This window comes from Leptosomus discolor, chromosome 6, assembly GCF_034619465.1.
Source record: "Leptosomus discolor isolate bLepDis1 chromosome 6, bLepDis1.hap2, whole genome shotgun sequence".
NCBI classification, from domain to species: Eukaryota; Metazoa; Chordata; class Aves; order Leptosomiformes; family Leptosomidae; genus Leptosomus; species Leptosomus discolor.
This window is the reverse complement of record NC_141396.1, coordinates 40,426,485-40,448,192: the sequence shown is the minus strand read 5'-3', so window position 1 is coordinate 40,448,192 and position 21,708 is coordinate 40,426,485. Positions and strand designations below refer to the sequence as shown.

The 21,708-nt window shown below is 40.9% G+C and overlaps 1 protein-coding gene across 2 annotated transcripts in view; it reads left to right on the top strand.

The window, feature by feature from the left end:
* PRKG1 (protein kinase cGMP-dependent 1) overlaps positions 1-21,708 on the top strand; it is a 527,430-nt gene that overhangs the window by 395,353 nt on the left and 110,369 nt on the right. For both annotated transcript variants that reach the window (XM_086467486.1, XM_086467485.1), the window contains exons 6-7: positions 10,513-10,590; positions 14,891-14,985. In XM_086467486.1, coding sequence (XP_086323612.1) covers positions 10,513-10,590; positions 14,891-14,985 — 173 coding nt within the window. The remainder of the gene's footprint in view (positions 1-10,512; positions 10,591-14,890; positions 14,986-21,708) is intronic.

Here is a 21,708-nt window from a genome sequence, read left to right as displayed (position 1 = left end):
ACCTAATAAATCTTGTTTGAGCATGCATTTCACAAAAGCTACAAGTGGTCCTAATTAGCCACTGTTTATTACCATGAGGAGAGTTGTGTTAAGCTTGGATGTTCTGGTATTAAGACGTGAACTTTTATGGTGTAAAAGGAAACAAACTGATCAGCTCTTCACTCTGGGTCGTGGAAATACCAGAGATGTGGCGCTGCTGCTTCTTTCCATGTGAGAAGTCAGCCCTCAGGAAGCTCCTGAATCACAACTGTAATGACATATTTACAGGTCAATGCAAAAGTCTTGAATTCATGATGAAAATTCAGCCTGTGTTTCAGGACCAGCAGTTTCACCTAAGGAGTCATCAGAGCTCTGGTCAGGGTTGGAAAAGTCACAGTTTGGAGATTGTCTTTTGCTCTAAACTGAGTATGTTCAGTTTCTTTTTTCCACAACTTCCATTTTTATAACCTTGTTTCCAGCAGCTATCTTGCCTTGTTCCCAGCAATGATGGTGGGTACCACCCAGCTGTTCCTATGGGAGAGGACTGGTTCCAGCTCAATTCAGGGATGTCTTGTATTTCTGTGTGACACTGAAATTGGAGGAGGTTTTGAGAAACAGGAAGAGAAGGAGGGTACCAGCCCTGGCTCCATCCCTACCCATGTCGTGTGCTCCCACTCTTCTGCCTTTCTGCACAGCACAGTAAAATTCAGATTCATGGAACAGCAGTGCCAAACCCCAAATGAAACAACCAGAAAATTAAAGCAATCATTTAATCAAAGAACTTCAAATTAGGAGCATTTATTGCTTCTTTACATTTCAGAAACAGCAGAGGACTGTTGCAGGACTGCTGCTTTTTTCATTTCGTTTTGTACCCAGTGGAGTAGATGTAGGCTGTACTTACTTTTGCTTCAACAAAATAATTTTTGAATATACCTCTTTGACTGCTCCCTTACATCCTGTTAGATACCTTTCAGCTGGATAAATGAATGTGACTGAGTTCTCAGAAGCATGTATTTTATCTTGATATTAAGAGGCGTGCCACCAACTTTTTTTATAGTCTGAGGAAAAGGCATTCCTTAGCATACCAGTTGCTCCTTGTTGTTTGGTTTGTACATCGTTTTGTTACCAGACCTCACCTCTCAGTCGAGGACAGATAAACTCACCGATCAGAGTGATTTGTATTATTCCATATGCTGGACTCGAGCCTCCACACGTGAATAGTCCCTTTAGGTGCGTTGAGACTGTTGCTGTTCAGGGGATGCTTCTGTGGGAATTGGAAGCAACCTGTAAACTGCAGAAGACACCACAATTGGGGAAGATACCCAGACTGTTCAAAACATGCCCAGGAGCATGTTTTTTTCTCATTGCTGTCACAGTCTATTAAGAAGCCACAGTGAATCAGTGCAGTGCAAATAAAATGTTTACCACAAGGCTTTACCAAGGCTACAGTCTCCTATAACTATTACAAACCAGCTTTCACTTTAAAATATGTATTCCAATACTTAGTTTGAGTTCAAATGGCTTTATTTTTAAGAAAGAAGTTTGTAATCCATTAGTGAGAAAAATAAAAACTTCCTGCAGAAGATTGCATCTCAGTTAGAGCCCGCTGAATATGAAAACAGAGGTTTGCAACCCCGGGTTGCCCTAGGGTCATCCACAGGTTTCCAGCTCAAGTTGGGATGGTGGAGGTGTGCTAATAACATACTAATTCCTGCTGCAATACCCTACTGTGGGCCAGTCTGTGCTTCCTCATCCCCCAGTGAGTGGCGGCAGGTGGACATGGGGCAAGCTGCTCAGCAGCATCCCCTGTCTGTTGGGGATCTGCTTTCCCAACGCTGTGCTCCATGATGATGGATGTTGAGTTAAAAGGCATGAGTTAACCTTTGCTTCCCATCAACTATGCATCTTTCTCATAGTTTAATTTCCTGGTTGCTTAACTTTAGTTAAGGTGCTTTTTGGAGGGGTATTGAGACATATTAAGTGGACACACCCACTGCACTTTGTTTCGCGGGATGAATAAGGGGAGGACCACAATATGATAATTTTGCCTTTTGGCTATTTCAAGGAGCAGCATTTTTAGATAATTCATGGGAGTGAGACACATAGTAAAACCAGGGAAACAAAGTTTTATGATTCCTGAGGAATTCAATACAGAAGACCAGTATTAACCTACTTGGTCTTCAGCAGATAACCGTTTTTTTAAAGTTCTATTTTGTTAGCATTGCCATTGTCATGTCAGACTGGAAAAGAAGTTTAAGGCAGAAAGTCCAGAACAGAAACAAAAGTATTTGAAAGCTGCTTGTATTTGGAGTTTTGCTGATGGTTTCGTCAGTATTTTTCTAAACCTCCAGCAAAATAACATATTTAGATGTATTTAAAAAAAAATACACCTTGGGGGAGATGGATTATACGTTGAACACTGTCATCAAACCCGTGTTGCCCTCATTGGTTTGTGGTGCAAACCTGGCTGCAGGGAGTGAAACTCCTCATTTCAAAGCCACCTTTGTGTTTGCTTCCCTGGTGTGACCTTTGGCAGGGTTTTGGCCTCTTGGTGCCACAGCTGACACGGGTTACATAGCACTCCAAACACACAATCTATTTTCCACCTTTTTCCAAATGTTCTCGATATAAACACAGCAGTCAAAGGCATCCAGCTGCAGGAAAAATGAAGTTTTCTGAAGGTTAACCATTGGGTTGATCTCCAGCATCAAGTTTCTCCATGAAGCCTGTTTTAACAGTTGGTCAGGCTTTAAAAGCTTCTCAATTTTGATGGTGATCGGGAACAGAAGCTCCAACTGAAGTTGGCAACTGACTAGGGTTGGTGGACCAAAGTCTTCACCCAAGCATGGGTGTCTAAAGTTGCAAAGGTCGTGTTTTCTCTGCGCGGTGGGTGAGGTGTCCCCTCGTGTGCTGTAGAGGAGGACTTCGTCGCAACGTGGTGGCACAAGAGGAGTGTCAAAAGCAGGACAAGGCATATAAAGCCCTTTTGGTTGGCACAGATGATGGTGGTGCATGACTGGGTCCTGCATAGTGCCCAGATGTTGGGCGTGCATCTGGCCACCCTTGGAAGGGTGTCCATCTGAGCTGCTCTGCTTGGCTGTTCCCACCAAACAAGGTTTTGGCTCTTTGAGTCTAGTGTTGGGAAGTAAGAAAGCTGAATTTTCCTCCAATTAGTGGAATACTGTGAGTTTATGAGCTGTGCGTTGTTTCTGTGCAGGATGGGGGTTGTGATAGAAACCTCTCTGGGAAGGAGGAGGTGCAGAAATTCAGATTTCAAACACCTGCATCTCGTTCTAGCCACAATGTCACCATTGCAAACAAAGAAGACAAGAAGGCGAAAGCAAACACAGTGTGTGATGCTACGCTTGTGTAATGGCTAGTGGAGGAAATTAATTACATACATAACTTTTCTGAGAAGGATGGTATCAGGTGATCTCTGAGAGCACCCAATCTGGTTTGTGGATATGCTCAGACAAGCCCATGCGTTTGGGTCTTGTATCTGTGGGAGGTTTGGGTTGGTGAGGACTTGCAGTTTTGGTCCTGGAGAGCACAGTGACTCAAAAAAAGCAGTTATTGTCAAAATTTGGTGCTATTTGTTGTCGTAGCTAATGCCTCACTGTTTCTAATTTTGTCACTATTCTATGCAAGGTTGGTCTCATAAAAATCCAGTTACTTCTCAAGAGAGCTTTAATTACGTGAGGTGTTTCTCCACTCGAGGCTGCAGTGGCACATTGACATTCTGCACGGGACAGAGGATTTCATAAAGCAGGATATTCACTTTCTTTAGAGTATAATGTGGCTCAGTCATGGGATGCTCTGTGCCTCTGCTAGTTCTTCTGTGGGGTACATTGAGTGCATCAGGGAGGCTTAACACTGTCTTACCTTATAGAACTCACTGACTAAACATTTTTTTTTCCTCTTGGTGCTAGGATTTTTTCTTAGGTTTAAGAAAAATTGGCAATAGTAGAAAGGAGGTGGGGGGAGATATTTTTACAGAAGCTGCTATTACTGGGCAAACTGGGGATCTTCAGGAGAGAGGCAGTTGGGCTGATGGGCCACATAGAAGGACTTTGAAGAGAGGAAGAGCTTCCAGGACTTGTGTTAATTTAGGTTCGAAAAGATATTTAATGAAAGATTCAAGCTTCTCTGTATGCTGAGGTTGATTTTAGCCTCGACATGTGAAGGCCATTTAGACATAGATAGTACATGCACTGGATTAAAAAATGGCTGTGGTGTTGCATAGAAACTGGCCTTGCTTAGGGTTTAATTTGGTTTTTTTTAAACAGCTGTATTTCAATTTTATCTTTTTTTCTAAGGGGAAATAGTAGTTTGCAGTGACGGTTAACAGTTAATACAGAGCTCTGATGGATACCTAGATTTTGGTATGTTTGATATACGTTGGATATTCACTGTATCTACAACTAGCTTGGACCTGCCAAACAGCTTTCATTTATACATGAGTAACATTTTTCTAAGAAATCTGATTTCTATCATTTCACTCCAGTAGTGTAAATTTAGTATGTCTTTCTGCTTCCAACTGTATCCTAGCCATGCTTAGGCTTTCACCCTAGATATTAAAACCTGAAGCAGTTGAAGATGATGGGAGCATTGATGGCAATGGAGAGCTTAAGGATGGGAGCAAGACGCAGTGTTCACTACTTAATTCCAGTTCAGATGTTGTTCTTGCTCTTCCTAAAATCAAGATAAATGCAAGTGTGCTATTCTGTATGCGTTGTCCAAATTGCTTTTAAATCAAGGTGTTGGTTTATACAGGGAGTAAAGTATTTATCAATCCGTAGTGATCTAAGTTGATATATTTACTTCTCATTGGAAACTGGCTGAGAGATCATGTGGGTCTCCCATGCTTTGGGAGGAATGCTTTATTTTCTGCTGAGGTAGCTGGCTAGCCACGCAGGGAAGCAGAGCCAGCGAGCTATTCTTTTTAGGAGACCATATATCGTAAGTGGCTCATTTTGGAGATCTGGGGATGGAGGTAGGTCAGAAGTGAGATCTGACAGCCTCTTCCCATTGCTGCTTCCTAAAATGGGGCTGCACCGGGAGCACAGACAAGTCACTGGTGTCACTGCATGGCTCTTGGCTTGTTGATGGCCAACAAGATGGACTAGCAGAAACCTTCATGCTAGTTTTACAGGTCTAGCCTAGAAATGGTTTTAAATTTCTGTTGAGTTTCTTTCTGTTCAAAAGCTATGTATTGACCCCCTAATCCATCAAAAATGCTATTTAAACCCATCCTCTCCAGCCTTTCTGATACTACATGGTGTTATGTGATATAGAAGCATGATGGGAAAGAGTTGACCAGATGGGCTGTAGTTCCTGCAGGTGAGATCTAGCCCTTTCCAATGTTATTTTGTTGAACTCAGTTATCCCTTTAAAGTCTCATTGAGAAAATGACGGTTATAAAGGAAAACAGATGATTACACAGGTCTCCTTGTTGCAAAGGTTTTCTAGTGTGCTCTATTAGTTTGCAACAAATCAATTAGATTTAAAAAAAAAAAAAAAACAAAAAACAAACCATCAAACAATTATTAGTTCAACTGCTTCATTTTGTGTTAATCACAAAAGGTGTTTGGAAAAAATCCCAGGTATTGTTAAAAATAAAGGTGCTCCTGATCCTGAAAACCCTTATTTAACACTGTAGAAGAGACCAGAAGCTGGCAATTGTCTGAGGCAAGGATCCAAGAGTTAACAAGTTGGCGTTATGCAGAATTTGTAAGAGAAAAAAAAAAGGGATTGCAAATGAAGGTTGAGGGGTCAGAGGATGGGCTGGTCTGAGGTGCTGGAAACGCTCCACTGATACGGTGCTGGCTTACAGCAGTTGAGGAACAGTCCAGGGACTTTGAAATACTAATTGGGCTGACTCTCTAATTTAATTTTTTGATTTTCCCTCCTCCTGTTGGGCTTGCCTCAGTGTTGATGGAGTAAATTTAAGGGAAATTTGAGTTTATGTAATACATACATGACTTTCTCTTGCTTATACATATTTTGTGTTTGTTTCCTATTAAGGAAACAGGTTAAGGACCTGTTCTTCTTTCTGTGAGAAACCTAGTTAGAGATTTTTCTTTTTTGATTTTCTTTTTCCTGCACGACACATTCTTTCTGTGAATGTAATGCTGTAGCTTTGAGTTCAGAGCTGAGCTCCACTGGAAAGACTCGGAACCTTTGTTTTACAAGTATTTAAATGCTTATAGGAATTAAACCATGTATAGGACAGATACTGAAGTCAAAGGCATGAATATTAATGGAAGAATGAAAACTTTCTTTTTAAGGAAACCTTCAATCTTTAGTTTCAGATGTGTTGTATGTGCCAGAAAAAGCAGAAAAAACAAGGCACTCTTGGGGTTTTATCACTTCTTTTCTTAGAAAGAAACATGTAAGCATTTGGGTCACAAGCTTGGTTTTCACTCTGCATCCCCATAGACATCCCTATATTGCGAAGGATTTTTTTCCTAAGGATGCAACTCCTTACTGGTTTAGACTGGGAAATTTTTTTTATTATATAGGAAAATGGGGTACTAGGTGGCCAGGGGTTCATTCAAGAGATGATAAAGCAGCTGTCACTCTGTAGAGAAGTACCTTAAGGGCCCAGTGTTACTTTATAAAACAACAGTCTAGTTAGCATGACAAATGCTCTAAATTTTGTAGCATTGAAGCTGAGCCTTTATCCCCATTTGCCAAAGCTTATGAAATATACATTTGTGTCTTGCTGGTATAGGAGTGTTCCCAGCAGGAACTTCTTGGCTTTTTTATCACTGTTTTCTTGAGTGCCGTCTTTCTTTGACTTTGATGCCAAACTAGGATCTCAATGCCTTAGCTTATAACTTTTTCCCCCCCCTGCACACAAAAGACCCTTGTTACTATTAGCTTTGCTGCCTGGTTATCTCAACCTTGGCAGGTTGTACAGCTGTATTTCTGCAGTCTGCATTTCTGTTCGGGTTTTCTCCATTCCGTTTTTACACTGGATTTCATCTCTGGTTTTCTGCTGGAGAGAAGAAAATGGAGAATAGTTAATACAGTCTGGTCAACCCTTCCAGCTAGGAATTAATTTCTGTGTTTTGTTTTAATTTTGTTGTGGCCTGAAGGAGCTATGTCTTAAGTAGTATGCTCAAAAACCTGTGTGATGCTTAGGTTTCAGTGAAGTGTCTCTGAGATATTAAGTTAGCTTTCATCACTGACCTTTGGTGTTGCCTTTGAAAATACAATATTCTGTCCAGAGTCCCCTTCTCTTGGGAGAAAAGTCTGAAAACAAAAAGATTAAAGTTCTAAACCCAGATCTCGGGTGTTACACGAGTTGCATAATTTTTTTATTCATTTGTGATTGCAAAAGTGGGATAGAAATATTTATTACCTATTTTAAAGTCATTCTGGAAACTCTTTGACCAGTATATACAGGGCTTTGAAGCTAGAATTTAAGAAGATGCCAAGAAATTGTTCTTTCTGTTGGAAGGATCCCCTTTGACAGATTCTGGCTTCCGACAGCTTGCTAGAGCTCAGCCATTGAATTTAATCTTGCAAATGCAGGTCCAGAAGAAGTGGTGGAGTCAGTCTAAAGCCAGTAAAGACACTTTGAACCTACTTGCTTTACTGCTTTTCTTTTTTGTGATTTTAATTCAAATACTATTCCTTTGCATGTGCCACCACGCCATTGTAAAGCTGTAGGAATCGTTGATTTTCTTTATATTGTTCTTAGACTGTTTTTTTCTAAATGAAATGGAGCTTGTGTTGGATCAGCTATACGATGGATATGTGCAACATTTGCCAAAGCACTTCTTCAGATGACTTTGTATAATGGTACTGTATGTAACTGAGAACATAACGCTACCTTATACGTAGCTGGCTAAAAGCAAGAGGCTTGTAATTATTTTCATTTGCATGTGTCATAAGTAAGCGCTTAGGCACTTTGCCTGCTTTGCACAGTGCTTTCAGTCTAAACGGACAAAAGTAATCTGGTTAGAAGGGTGAAGTACATGGATGAGTTGATTTGTGTTGGGAAAGGAGGATTTAATAGGAAGAGCATTGTTAGATGACAGGGAGGACAGGTTGATTCAAGCAAGAAGAATCACGGTAAGGCCAGGTGGAATTAGCTGTGAAAAGAAATGGGCTGAAATAGATAAAGACAAAGATGTGAACTGCAGGAAGGACATGGAGAGAGGTGCCGATGAGGAGGAGGTCAAGTGAAATGAAAGCTCTGCATGATTGAGTACTCAGGGAAGGCCTATTGGAATATGATTTGAATGCTGGAGGAAGGACTTGCAGTATTTTGAATGAGAATAGAGCCCAGGAAAAAAATAATACAGTGGGCAAGACATGCTAAAGTAAGAGGCAGGTTCAGGTCCTTCAAAGCTCAAATTTATTCTCCTTCCATTCCTTGTGTGGAAGCCTGGGTGGGAAGGTTGGGAGGACTCATGGGTGGGAATCGGATATGGCAGCAGGACTGAGTCTCAGTGCTAAGTGGTTGGGGCAGTTGTAACTGGTGACTAAGACCTTTTAGGAAGAAGGTTTTGCCATGTTGAATGTGCTATTTGGCCAGAAGTTGAGAGTCGTCTCTTAAGGCAGTATCAGCTGAAAATTGCACAAAAATCAGTAGCAGCAGCAGCAGTTTAATATGTCTAATGTATATAAGTTGCCTGTACTAAAATTGGCAACCTTTTGGCCAGTATTTTCAATCATTAGATTTTTGGGTGCCTACAAGATTCTGCCTGAGAGGGTATGATCCCAGCACCTTATGAAATCAGGCACTTTCAAGGAGTCTCAACCTGGGTGCTCAAAAAAATGCATCCTCAAAATCTACTGTCCAGAAACACCCCATGTAAGAGGTAAAACTGCAAGTTTGTGTCCATGGTCTCCTCCAGGCTTTTCTTCCTCTTCCTAGTCTAGCACATGGAAATAGGAAAAATGCTGTAGTCTTTAGATCCATCGGAGCCCATTCAGGATCAGGGCAACCCACAAGTTAGTGTTCCTGACCCACCTTCTCTGGTCCCTTTCTGAAGACTGACATGATAATGTTCAGTGTTTGGGATTCTGATAGAGAACTTTATTTTTTAATTTATTAATCTTCTGGTGAGTCTGAGAAGTATTAATTACTAACATACTGCTTTGACTTTCTGATTTTATTTGCCCAGATTTTTTTTTAGGGTGTTGTAAGCACCCACACCCTAAATATATATATTTTAAAGAGCTAACCTACTTAATTCAGTACTATAGTTCACTTAGATATCTTTTCTTTTTCCTAGGACAATTACTTTTCATTAATATCCCCATATGCCTAGTGCTCCCAAACCAAGGAGTTGTTTTTCTCAGATACTTTTACATGAGCCTTTACCTATTTATTTTCATGTTGGATCCTGTTATCAGTTTGTATGTGGCACCAGAAAGTGGTCTAAGAAAAGAAGGCTATACTCATCAAAAGATAATAAATAAGTGCAGGTCAATAAAATACATCTCAAGCTTATCCAAATTCAAGGATTCTGACTAATTACTCTGTTTTAGCTCAAATCCATCTTTTTATTGTTTATACATACTTTGGATTAAAAGATCTGGTGGTCTTTTCTGAGGCTTTCTGCTTTAGTGTAGTTTCAAACAGCACCTGAGCCAGAGCATGGGGCATTTTGGGGGAGGTTTTGCCACAAATCAGTGCTGGGGCATAGCAGACCTGGCACCTGCAGCTCTCTGCAGGGGCTTGATTGAAAAAAAACCAACAGTGGTCATTTGTCAAGTAAGAGATGTAGGTAAAGAAGTTGGTAGGAAGCTCCTAGCATTCTCCTGCCTCTGCTTGCTCTTGAACTGATGTTTGTTGAATTTTCAGGGGGCAAAGCATCTCTGAAGAAAATGCCAGGGTTTGGGAGGCCTACATAGGAATATAGAGTCAGTCTTTATCTAGAAAATACTGTCTTTTATTTTTTTGGTAATGTATAAATGCATATTGATTTTGATGGGGTAATACAGGGGATGAAGCTATCCTATTAAGCTTAGATGCAAGCATGGATAAGGTGTGACATTAATTTAGCAAGGAATATTCCACAAAATAGCGCCAAAAAGATGGATTAAACTACTATAATAACAGGAGAAGAGCAATAATTATTTGTTGAATAAAGCCCTTGCAAGCGAAGCTGGAAAAATACCAAAACCAACAACAAAAAACCAACCAAACAAAAACCATCTTTTTACAACAGGCATACTATAGCCGTTTAGTTCATGTACCATATTCTCTCCTGGAAATTCCTCTGTCTGGTTTACTTAGTATAAATGGATTTAAGCTGTGAGGATAATTCATCTGGGCAAAAGCTGGCACTAGCATGGTAAGAAGAAAAACGGGCAAGCCATAAATGGTTCCATTTTAATTATTATATTCTTTGACACGGGACAATTTTTAAGTCACGGTCAGTGTCAGACTGGGACAAAATTGGTCCAGGGTTATGTTTCCATAACTGTTTATCTTGCAAAACTGCTGAACTGTCTGCTGAATAACAGTCTCTGATTCTGTTTGTTCATCTTAATTTTTTTTTTTTCTTACAGACACACTATGAAAGTGGAGAGTACATTATACGACAAGGTGCTCGAGGGGATACTTTCTTTATAATCAGCAAAGGAAAGGTAAGCTGACACCCTTCAAAGGCAAGTGGGATGATGGCAATGATGGTGATGGTGTGCTCTCAAAATTCAGTGCCAGCCAGAGCATTCTCTCTCTCCCCTCTCCGAGGGACAAATGTTGCAACACTTGACATTTAATTAAACTTGTTGGTGCTGTATCAGTAGGGAAGAGTGGCTTGAAGGGGAAAAGATAGCTCTCCTGCTGTTTTACACATGTGCTCACAGTGGACACTCTGGGGTAGAAAAGAGTTGTTGAGTCTCTCAGTACATGACCAAAAAGCTCTATTGTTTTTTTCAACAATATACCCTACAATACTCAACGTTTTCTTTGCTAAGTAACCCCCTTACAAGACTGTCTTCCAGGCTTCATTCCCATGACTATCACTTCTCAGCGCCTCCAAATTAAATGATAGGAAGCCAAAGAAGTCTGAGCTTTCTCCTTGGGGAAGAAAAAAGGTCTAAGATTCTGTTCCGCTGCTCACAGGGAAAACAGGCTTTTTGACCTCTGATCCCATACAATCCTGAAGGGGTTTTTTTAGAACACTTTTTTTCCTTCCATGCAACTTTTTTTTTTTACTATTTTTTGAGGGGGTTTAATAATTTTTTAGCTGGCCTAATACTATTACACTTGAGAAACATTTGGCTTCTTTCCACATAGCAGGATGAGATTTTCAAGGGAATAAACAGTGATTTCCCACTGCAGATGAGATGTGATACGTTGAAAGTAAACACAAATGGATAAATATGCTTGAAAGTAGGCCAACCTCAGCCTCCTGTTTGTGGATCTGATGTTTATACCGAGGTCTTGCATAATTAAGGGTAGCAAAAACACCCATGGCATCCATAAAGGAAGAGTGTGGATGTTGTACATGCCATTGGTTGTCTTCCGAGGCAGCTGTCAGCTCTCGGGTACTGATTTTTCGCTGTCATCTTCCACTCTCTATCTCTGGGAGCCAATCTTCATCAGAAGAAAAAAATGGTCTTTTTCAGATGAGTAAGATAGTCATGGACAAGTTTCTGAAATGAACATAATAATGGACTGCAGAAATCCAAGTTTCATGATGTTCCCTCATGCCCTTTTGCTTACCTCCACTCAGAAGTAATATTTCCTCTTCTCCCAGAATAAGGACAGCCATGATGCACGCTTCAATTTTATTTTTTTTTTTTTCCCTATTTTAAGGGACAAAAATTATGTGAGGGTGCACTTCCCTCCCTGTTGAGTGTTTGAAGCCCTCCTTGCTGCATTGGCAACAATGTTTTTGCTCCACCTGGTCAGATGGATCCCATCGCTTCCTAGCAATCCTCAGTCTCCAAAGAGAGTCACTTGGTTGTAAAACCAAATCGCTGTTGTCAACACCATCTGGACAAACAGTTGTTGACCTACACCACCTCAAGCCCTTACAACTGATCTGCAGGATGGAGGAGAAAACCACCCATGCCCTTGGCCATTGCTCCAGAGCCCTTTAGTCCTGCTTGAGATACTCCTTGGCTTTATCCCTGGCCTTTGCTACTTTATCTTACTGTGACAGCTGATGGCCAGGAAAAAGGGAGCTAAAACAAAAAAATGCACATGGACTTGCTGAGAAATTCGCAGACCTTCAGCCGGATCCTGGTGGCTCAACAGAAGTTCCCACAGGGACAGCTGAATTCTCTCCAGTTTTCTCTTCCAAGCCTACTATTTGCAAAAGAGGTATCAGTGACTGATAGAAGATGGGACAGAGTTGGAGAGTGTTTAATTTTAATGCCTGTATTGGGACATAAGCTACACAGTGGATGTACTAACTAACCCACGCTAAGGATACAGCCCAGGATAGGAGGAATAGAGCCTCAGCAGTGAAACACGGAATAAATAGCGATGAAATACAGAATTAACAAATCAACGTATGCTGCCTGGGACTTTCTGAAGCAGGGCACATACTGTCCCGTGTCCCATGCTAAAACCTGACCCAGGAAGCTTAATAAGCCAGAAAATGCTGTCTGCAGCTCATGTACCTGGGACCTCACATGTACTTTCTGCATTTGGCAGCATTGCATGCGTGTTATCAGTGACAGCTACTTATAAAAACTCTGCTTTGCCCTTTATGTCAGAATGTCTGTAGTGACAGTCAAGTGAACAGAGAAGGTTTTTGAAATTTCTGAGCCCAGCACTTCTCTCAGAAATGCTTAGAAAGACTTCTGCTCTGTTTTCTTTCAGCCCATGCTCCATGAATAGTTCTTTTAGGAGCAAAATTCTTTTCCCCTTTTTCTCCATCAACTCCTTTCACTGTGCTTGATCCCACTTCTAAGCTTGTTTAGTTTATTTTAGCATGTTTCCTCGAGTCCAAATGAACAGAAATCAAAAGTATGTTCAATACACCCTGCGTGCAGAAATCTGTGGAATAATAATGTCAGATGAAAACAGTTCCGTCACTTCAGCTTGCTAAGTGCTGCTGCTCCGTGCCTGCTCTGTACCTTGCCTTTACCCGGAGACAGTGTGTGCCATGTTGTGCCATTGTGTGCCATTTTCTCTTTAAAAGCCATGGCGTGGCACCAGTTTAGTGCCACCTTGTGCAGATTCTTCATTGGTGCCGTGGCTACTCAAATGGCTTGTCACTTTGAACCACATAGAAATCACACTCCTGTAATCCCTTGGCACTCGTTGCTTAGGATCAGCGGAGGTCATGGAGAAAGAGCTTAAATCTGCATTAAAGTTCCCTTTATTTGCCCAAGTTTTTTTTTCACCAGCTACGAATGTTCCTGGCTCATCCATTACGCATTCCCTACCCTCATCTGATTTCGATGAGTCACTGCAGATATTAAATGTAGTGTGGTGTAGACTGAGTGCTCATTAATGACTCAAACCCACTGGTTTTACCATCCAAAAAAGAGATGGGAGAAGGTGTGGGCCACAATTGTAAATTTAATAGTGAAAATAAACTGGAATGTCTCTAAATCCAAAAGAATGTGTCTGGAATCCCAGATTTTGACTTTGTGAATTTGCATATGCCGAAGCTCTGATTAAAGCGAAACAGCCTGATAAGGAGAAGCAGCTGAAAGATTTTCCCGTGTATGTGAGGTACCTCCAGAGAGTTGCCCATCCCAATTAAATTGTGGCCAACTCAGACTTCAGAAACGCCTGTCTCTCTCCACTGACCATAGACAGAGACTGGACAACTAGATTTATAGATGATTAACACTGGGAGAGGTGATCCCCACCATGCACTGATAGCAGGGGGTTGTATTTCACCTCCCTTCCCATACTGTAAGAGGTACAAGTTACCTCTGACAACAGCTGAAAAGGAAGAACTATTTCTCATAGAGGGCCATTATATCAAGAACACTCATCTTTCGTGGAGCCCTTTGCATCCTTGGTATGTCATGCCAACCTCAGCACCCAGCGGGATTGTCAGGGGCTTTGTCATTACATGGCAGATGGGATTTATATCCCATAATGGCATAGGAAACCAGAGCCAAAGGTGGTCAGATGATCAATTATGATTTTTCTTCTGCAATCATTTCAGAAAATAAAAAGGACCCCCCGGTGGCAAGAAATCATCACTCAGAAATGTGAAGTCATCTTCCTGTTGTTGCAAGTGGCAGCTTCTTCAATTTAGGCTTACACTAGGTTGTACTACCCATGGTTTTACCGTGGGTAGAAAGTCTGCTTCCCATCAGCAGTAATTACTTTTCTCTTTCACTGCAAAAATAACAAATTAAAATCATAAGATGGCATTTTCCTTTAAACTTCAATGAAAATACTTGATTTGTACTCCAGCTAGAGTTATCCCCTCCCTGCATTTGAGAGAAAGTAAAAAGGAGAGGCATCTTTCATTCTGTAATGCTTCAAACTGTTTCAATTATGTCTAAATGTAGATTATTTTTGTTATTCCCTTCCCTAAATTGAACTTATCAATGCAAGAAATCATGCAGAACAAAGCTAACGGAAGCCTATGCCATGTGTCTGTCTGATACACAGAAAATATTTGGAACCTATTTCTGCTGCTGACTCCATACAGGCAATGACTGTGCTTGTGCAGCCAACTCCATGTTTAGAGTTAAAACCTTCAAAAAAACACAGGTATTGCATTTTTGCAAAAGTAGTACGTACCTTAGTGGAAAATAACTGCTCATTTTCTTGGCTGGTTCGTTGGTGATGCTGAGGGAAGAGTGCAGGACTCCGAAGAATTACGTGGCTCCCAGAGGAGATACAGACTGGAGCTTTTCCTGACAGATCCGAGAGATTACAAATACCTTTCTGAACAAACAAGTTTTATTTGTTAATTTGAAGTTTTCTAAATGCTGGGGGGTTTTGGCTTTTCAACAGGTGAATGTTACTCGTGAAGACTCGCCTAGTGAAGATCCGGTCTTTCTCCGTACTCTGGGGAAGGGAGACTGGTTTGGAGAAAAAGCCCTTCAAGGGTAAGTGCTCCTTATGATGTGGATCTTACATTGAGATAATTTTTCAAGGACTTTTGCAGCCTTCAGAGGGCTCTTGCAGTTCGGAAGGAGATTGGGAACGGGTTTATGCTTTTGGAGTTGGGCATTGTCTCTTGGTGTTGCACGTTGCAAGGAGGCTCCACCTTAATGGGGAAATAAGGTTTGTTCTGCAGTTGAGTGGCCAAGTGTAGATCTTACTGTGTTTGTAGACATCAGAAAATAGTTTATCATTTCACTGTCTTCCCTGACCATGCATTTGGAGGTCAAAATGTTTGACATTTTGCGACTCTGGAGTATTTTTCATGTACGGTAAGAGCATAATTGTGATCTTCTTGAGTGGGGTGGATGGCTGAAGGCAGGGCAGTGGTGGTGGTTTTTAAATTGTCTTATGGTGTATATATGATTTTGATGGAGGTGGGAGTTGTATGTGAGTGACCTGTTTTATAGAAACATTTTCCTTTGGGGATGAACTAAAAGAAGAGAAACTGTAAATCCGTATTCAAAGGATGATTATTATAAAAATATGCTTCATTTCCATAGGGAAGAATAAGAATAGGAATAGTAAAACATGTGCTTTAGGCAGGAATTTGGGGCACCCATTCATCTTAATGGACAAAAACTCGTCCCAGCCTGGGTACTTACCTATGCATAAGAGCTATTAGTCTTCTCTTTGATGCTGTGGTGACGTGTTCAATCCCTCCTAAATCAGTCTTCTTCCAAAAAGAAGGCAGCAGAACACTTGAAGGCCAAATTTCATGTCGCTTCTTGGCAGCCAGGGAGTTGTATCCAGCAAAAAACTCAAGTCTTGCCCCTCCAAATCTGTACCTTAATTATAAAATAATATTGTTATTAAATAAATGTCCTTATTTTAGTTACTTTTTTAATACTAAGATGGAGATGACTATAATTTTAAATTTGCCCCCACAAACATGTAAAATAGAAACAATTTTTTTCTTTATTTGTTTAGAGCCTCACAGAAGCTTGATTCTTAGAGCTGGTGTGTTCTTAAAAGGCATCCACTCTAATAGTGAGAGCAGGCAGTAGTGTGCCAAACAAAGTAATCTTTTGAAGAAAACCTGATATGGGGGGGAAAAAGGGATTTCCTACCTTGCATCCTTAGCAGTTCTAGTGTCACACAGTACCGCCACGATGAGAATTTCTCAGTATTTCAAATAGAGTATTTTGGCTAACTGGCTCAGACTGAGTTGTTGATTTACAATAAATACTTGTCTGGTATGTGTTTAAATAGTCACTAAATAGTCACTAAATAGTAACTTTGATCTTCTGAAACTAAATGGAAACGTAATAATTGAGAGTAAGTTCTCAGTGTGTGAGGAAAGCCTAATACTGACATATTTTTTTGCTAGGGAAACGGCATACCTGAAGTACCAGACCTCCAGTGTGCTAATAAGCTCAGTAGTTCTGTAGCTAGATTTAAATTGAATAGTGTGAAAATATTGTAATGTAAAGCATCCAGCAGCTCAATAAATTACTACTAAATGGGTATCTTTTAGGACTGTGTAAGACATCACTGTTCAGCAACTTGGGAAACCTTTAGGCTGTTTCTACTACTGTAAAATACAGTTATGGCTGAGAGCTCAAAATAAACTCAAATTTTTAGTGTATTTTCATTACTTTTTCATCTTGGACTAATTTTTCAAAACTTTACTGGGATTTGCTTAGCAATACTTAATAACACGCTGTTAAATGATGTTGTGATTTCATATGTGTAGGAAACAAGGAAAAGATGTTTCTACCTGACAATATGAAATAATAGTTCAGCGTCCATGCAGTGTAGTGCTGCACAGCAGGAGGACAGATAACAAATGTCTTCTAGTATCTCACAGAAAGATGTATACTGACTTAGACGTCAGGTGACAATACACATTATTCTGTTTTTCACGCTCACACCAGATGGCACACATTATTTCGCAGTATCCCATTACACACCAGCAGGAGCAAAACAAGTCATGAAATGATCAGCCATATCATTTTACAGTAATACTTATGGCTCCCAACTGTTATGCCGCTCTCTTACCTTTCTGGCTAATTGGCGCTGAGATAGCAAATGTATAATTTACAGTATAGCAATACATAATTTACAGTGTACTCACAAACAGGTTTTTTTTTTCTCATGTTTTCTTAATTGGAAAGAAAACATTTTATAAGGCTGTTGTATGTGGCATTTAGGTAGAGCTGTTGTTTCAGGTGCTGAGGGTTTCACCCAGTTTTGGGGTTCAGGAGGAGCAAAAGAGCGGTGGGGCAAAAGAGTGGTGGCACACGGCAGAGGACTGATGTTTTGGAGAGGTGGTGATGGAGCCCACCTGGGTGAGCAGGACAGATATTTTGAAAGAAATATTCACAGTTCTGTTCATAACACTTTGACCAAGCTGGCCAACTCTTGAGGTCCAATAGCTGGGATTTTCTGGCAAGTGCATTGGCTTTTAAAGGAGGGGTCTCCTGGGTAGTGGCAAGAGAGGAAGAATTTGGGAGAGTAGCTCAGGTTGAAGCTGAGATGGGGCTTGCCCTGGCCTCCACAATGTATGTGTATCTGTTTTACATATGCATGCATAAATATAAATGCTGGGAGTGCGTTGTACTGAACAAAGTAATGGAAATATAGATGCCACACTTTGATTTAAACTTTACGCAAATATATGAACAGGTTTTAGCAAAGATGTTTTCCACGTATTAAGATGAAAATAGCTGCTCGTTTTAAGGCTGTTTTACTGTATTTCGAGGCTGTTGTATTTGAGAGGAGCATCTGAGCAGCTATCAGAAGAGGCAGCTACTTCAGTGTGGCCAGGGTGGGCACTCCTGAGGCAAAATACGGTTGTGGAAACTCAGTTTTATTTTGAAAGCAGCTTAGTTTCTTCGTTTGGCCATGTGAGCTGACTTTGAACATAATGAAATGTTTTGGTTTTCATTTAGTTTAACATCTTCAATTGTGTTGATTTCTAGATCAAATCAAACGTGTTTGTGATGTAATTAAGCCAAAGCAAAACACATAGTCACTTGACCACAAGCAAAACTGTAGCAGGGTGACAGTCAGTTTGAGGAGATGAGGGCATCTTGGTGACTGGTATGAATTATTTTAGGGCACAGTGTATGGAAAAGGTGTGGGAATGTGGGAAGCCTTCCTGCCTTCAGGGTTGTGGTGGGTTGTCTCACAGATGGGACCGCTGGAGGAAGCTTCTGTTGGCGCAGAGAGCCCTGGCCAGAGAGTGTCCTCCCTTCTTCCTTCTCATTTGTAATTAATAAAATACAGATTTTTTAATTTATTATTATTTTTTCAAAATGGATTTGTGGTGCATAGGGTGAAGAAGAAATTGTGGTCTTTGGGACAATCAGGAGATGCTTTGCCATGACAATTGTAGTGATATTTAAGCTACTGTAACATTTACATATAATTTTTTTGCCACCTTTGCAATGATTTGAAAATGAGTATGGTAGTACCTGTCTCTCATGGGACATAACATACATCTTCCTTTCAAGAACATTTGTACTATTTCCCATTTATATCTCTGCCTCTGGAGGCTCCTGTGTAGTTATTTTCCCAATGTTACAGAAACCATCTCTCCTCTAACTCTCCAAAATCCCTGGGGTATGTTTTGTGCACTGATAATTCGCAGGAGCAGTAAAACAGTATGTATCTGTATGGGCAGGAGTGTCAAAAGACAATTTCCTTGGTGACCATCTGAAAACTTGGTACTGTATTTCCCATTTACAATAGAGTGAATTGCTGTGGCGATGTTGTCATCAGGCATGACAAAAAAGTAGTCATGCACAGGGAAATATTAGTGCCTCTTTAAAGCAGAATTGGAGCTGGCAATGTCAGAGCTTTTATTCATAAATTAATGTAGGAACTGAATAAAATCCTGAAAACTTTCTAAAAGGTCCTGTAGCTGATGGCTGAAATTGGTGACACATCAATAAACAGGACATTAGAGAATTGGCAATGCTATCAATTAATTTCTTTTTCTAATATATGGTTGTTTTCTCTTGCTGCAGCCAGGGTTATGAGTCAGACTCCAGAATTAATCGGTTTTATTAAATCTCTATAAATGCTGCAAGAGTTGCTGGCGTCCAACTCATGCTCCTCTTCTCCCTGCTCTAATTCTGAGTTTGCCTCTGTGTAGTTGCAATGATGCTACTGCTAAACTGACCTTTGCATTACTCCTTTTCCCAGATACGAACTGAAAAATTAGGGTTGTTGTTAAAAACTTGATTGCCAAAACCTGGAAAACTGTTTAAGTGCCCCACCTTGCTGCCCTGCTATCTTCTTTCTTGCCCTTTCTATCTTATTTCTTACCTGTTCCATTTCTTTTTTTGCAGAAATTCTTTTCCCCTGTTGCTCACTAATAACTTTTGAAGGACTCCAGGGATTTACTTACTCAGGGGGAATAAGACAGCTTCTCAGCAGTTAGAAAGTAGCTAGCTTGGTAAATGGTAAAATGGATTTGCAAGCTGGCATCTTCAAATATTTTAGGTTGTGCAAGACACACGCAGTACCCTGTATGCTTCACAGCCACCTTGGCTGTTCTGGAAAGGAAAAGTGCAGGCTGGAGTGGCTTTTATTTTATTTTATTATATTTTGTTAAATGGATGCTCCTGTTCAGACTGATCTTCACTGTCACAGTAAAACAGGGTATTTTTCACACTCCCTTGCTGTCAAACATTGCCTATTCTTCCTTTTATTTTACACACACAAATTTCTGCTTATTACAAATCACCTGTTGGGAGGTATCTAAGAGGATTTAATTTGCTAAATACCCTGTCATTTCTCTCAGGAATCGCTATGCCTGAACAGTTGTGTCTAGAAAAGCTTTTTCAATGTCCTTGACTGAACTTCTCAGTGAATGTAGGAGTCACGTTTCGTCTTCATCAGTCACCTTCCTCACGATACCATGCTTCCACTAAAAATTTACCATCTGCTGACTATTAACCTGATTGTCTTGAATTTTATTGGGAAAAGAGACTGGGGTGGAGGATTGGAAATGTTTATTGCTCTATGACATGGAGGCAGTCGCATAAGTATATATGTGGCAAACAGGAGTCTCATCTCAGGGTGGCATTGTAAGACAGAGATATATAAAAAAATATATTAAAAATATGTATATATAAAAGATATATATATCCTATGGAATATATAGATAATTTCTGTATAGTACTTTCTCCAGGGAGAAGTACTAGTCCTTCTGTTGCAAGCAGTGTGCTTGGGAAAGAGGCAGCCAGCCACCAGAGTGTTGGGGAGGGGTCTGGAATGCAGCAAAATTACGGTGTAAGAGAGCAAACGGGATCTGTGATGGAAAAGGGAGGGGAAAATGAGTGTGGTCCTGGCTGGGAGAATTATGGAAGGGTCCCACCTACAGCGATTCCTCATGCTCACGGCCTTGACACGAAGCTGTTCCTTGCTGACCTATCATGCCAGGGGGCACAACGCAAAGAGATTCACTATTCCCATTTCAGCCTGGTTAGGAACAGGGGAAAGAAGAAAAAGAAACAAAACCAGCCATAGAGCAGAAAATCAGTTCAGGATAATGTAGTTTTCCAGCCAGGAGCCCAGTGGAGATGAAGTTATATATATATATAGTGGTGGTGGTTGTCATCATAAAAATTGAAGCAGTGCTTCAGATGTTGATGTGCAAGAGAATGAGTCTAAAAACAACCAAAAACTTCGGCTAATAGGAGGAAACAAGTTGGGAAGCACTATTTATCACCCTTGTTGCAAAATAATGGGGCTTTCTTTAAGTCCAGGGTGTTTTGTAGCCCTTCTCCTAGCTGGCACCTGCAATACCATGTGCATAGCTCATGGACTGTGAATGTGACATACGGCCTCCAAGGACCGGCTGGAAGTTATTTTGTCCATTACATTAGCTGCTTTTTACATTTATTACAAGTGTTCAGTGATCTTAAAAGGTATTTCAGCTGTTACGGCTGTATTTCCCATCCTCCTCCCCTCCCTGGGTAGATCCGCACCCATAGAATCAGGTGAGACCTCAGAGGTGGGAGCTGGGGCTAATGATTGATGGATTTTGACCCATTGCCCCGAAACACAGGGAACACCAGCAGCTTTTGAAGGGTTTGGAAAAGCTGTTGGCAAACCCCTGAAACAAAACCCTCCTGGAGGCTTTGAAGGGTCAGAGCTCATACCCCCAACAGCTGGGAGCGAGGAGGCAAAGTGACACCAAGTCAGTGTCACCATATGGTTCCCCGTGGGGTTGGCTTTCTTCCTGCAGGCATCTGGCCCCCGTTCAGGTCAGAAGAGATGGCCATGTGGACCTTTGGTCTGATTGGTCTCCTAATGGCACACCGTGGCAGTAATGAAACACTACTAAAATGTCTCTCTTTCCTGCCAAGGCTGGCTTCTGGTGTTTGGGTGCCCCGGTCTCAAAGCCCTTAGATAGGGCACCGCTCTGACACAGATGAGGACATGTTATGATACTGCTGTTGCAAAGTAAATTATGAAATCTTCATGCGATTTGTTTAATTACATTATTGCAAGCATGTATTGATTGCTGATGTTGCTGCTTTACATTCTCGAAGTACACATTCTTCACCCTTCATTTCTTCATAAAACACAAGCCAATGTTACATTGCCGTGTGAAGGAGCTTGCAGTGACTGTCTTCATCTGGTTCCCAAAAACTCTTGATGCGCCACTAAGTTCCCTGGCAGGGAAGAGGCTCCCAGTTAAGGGACTCATC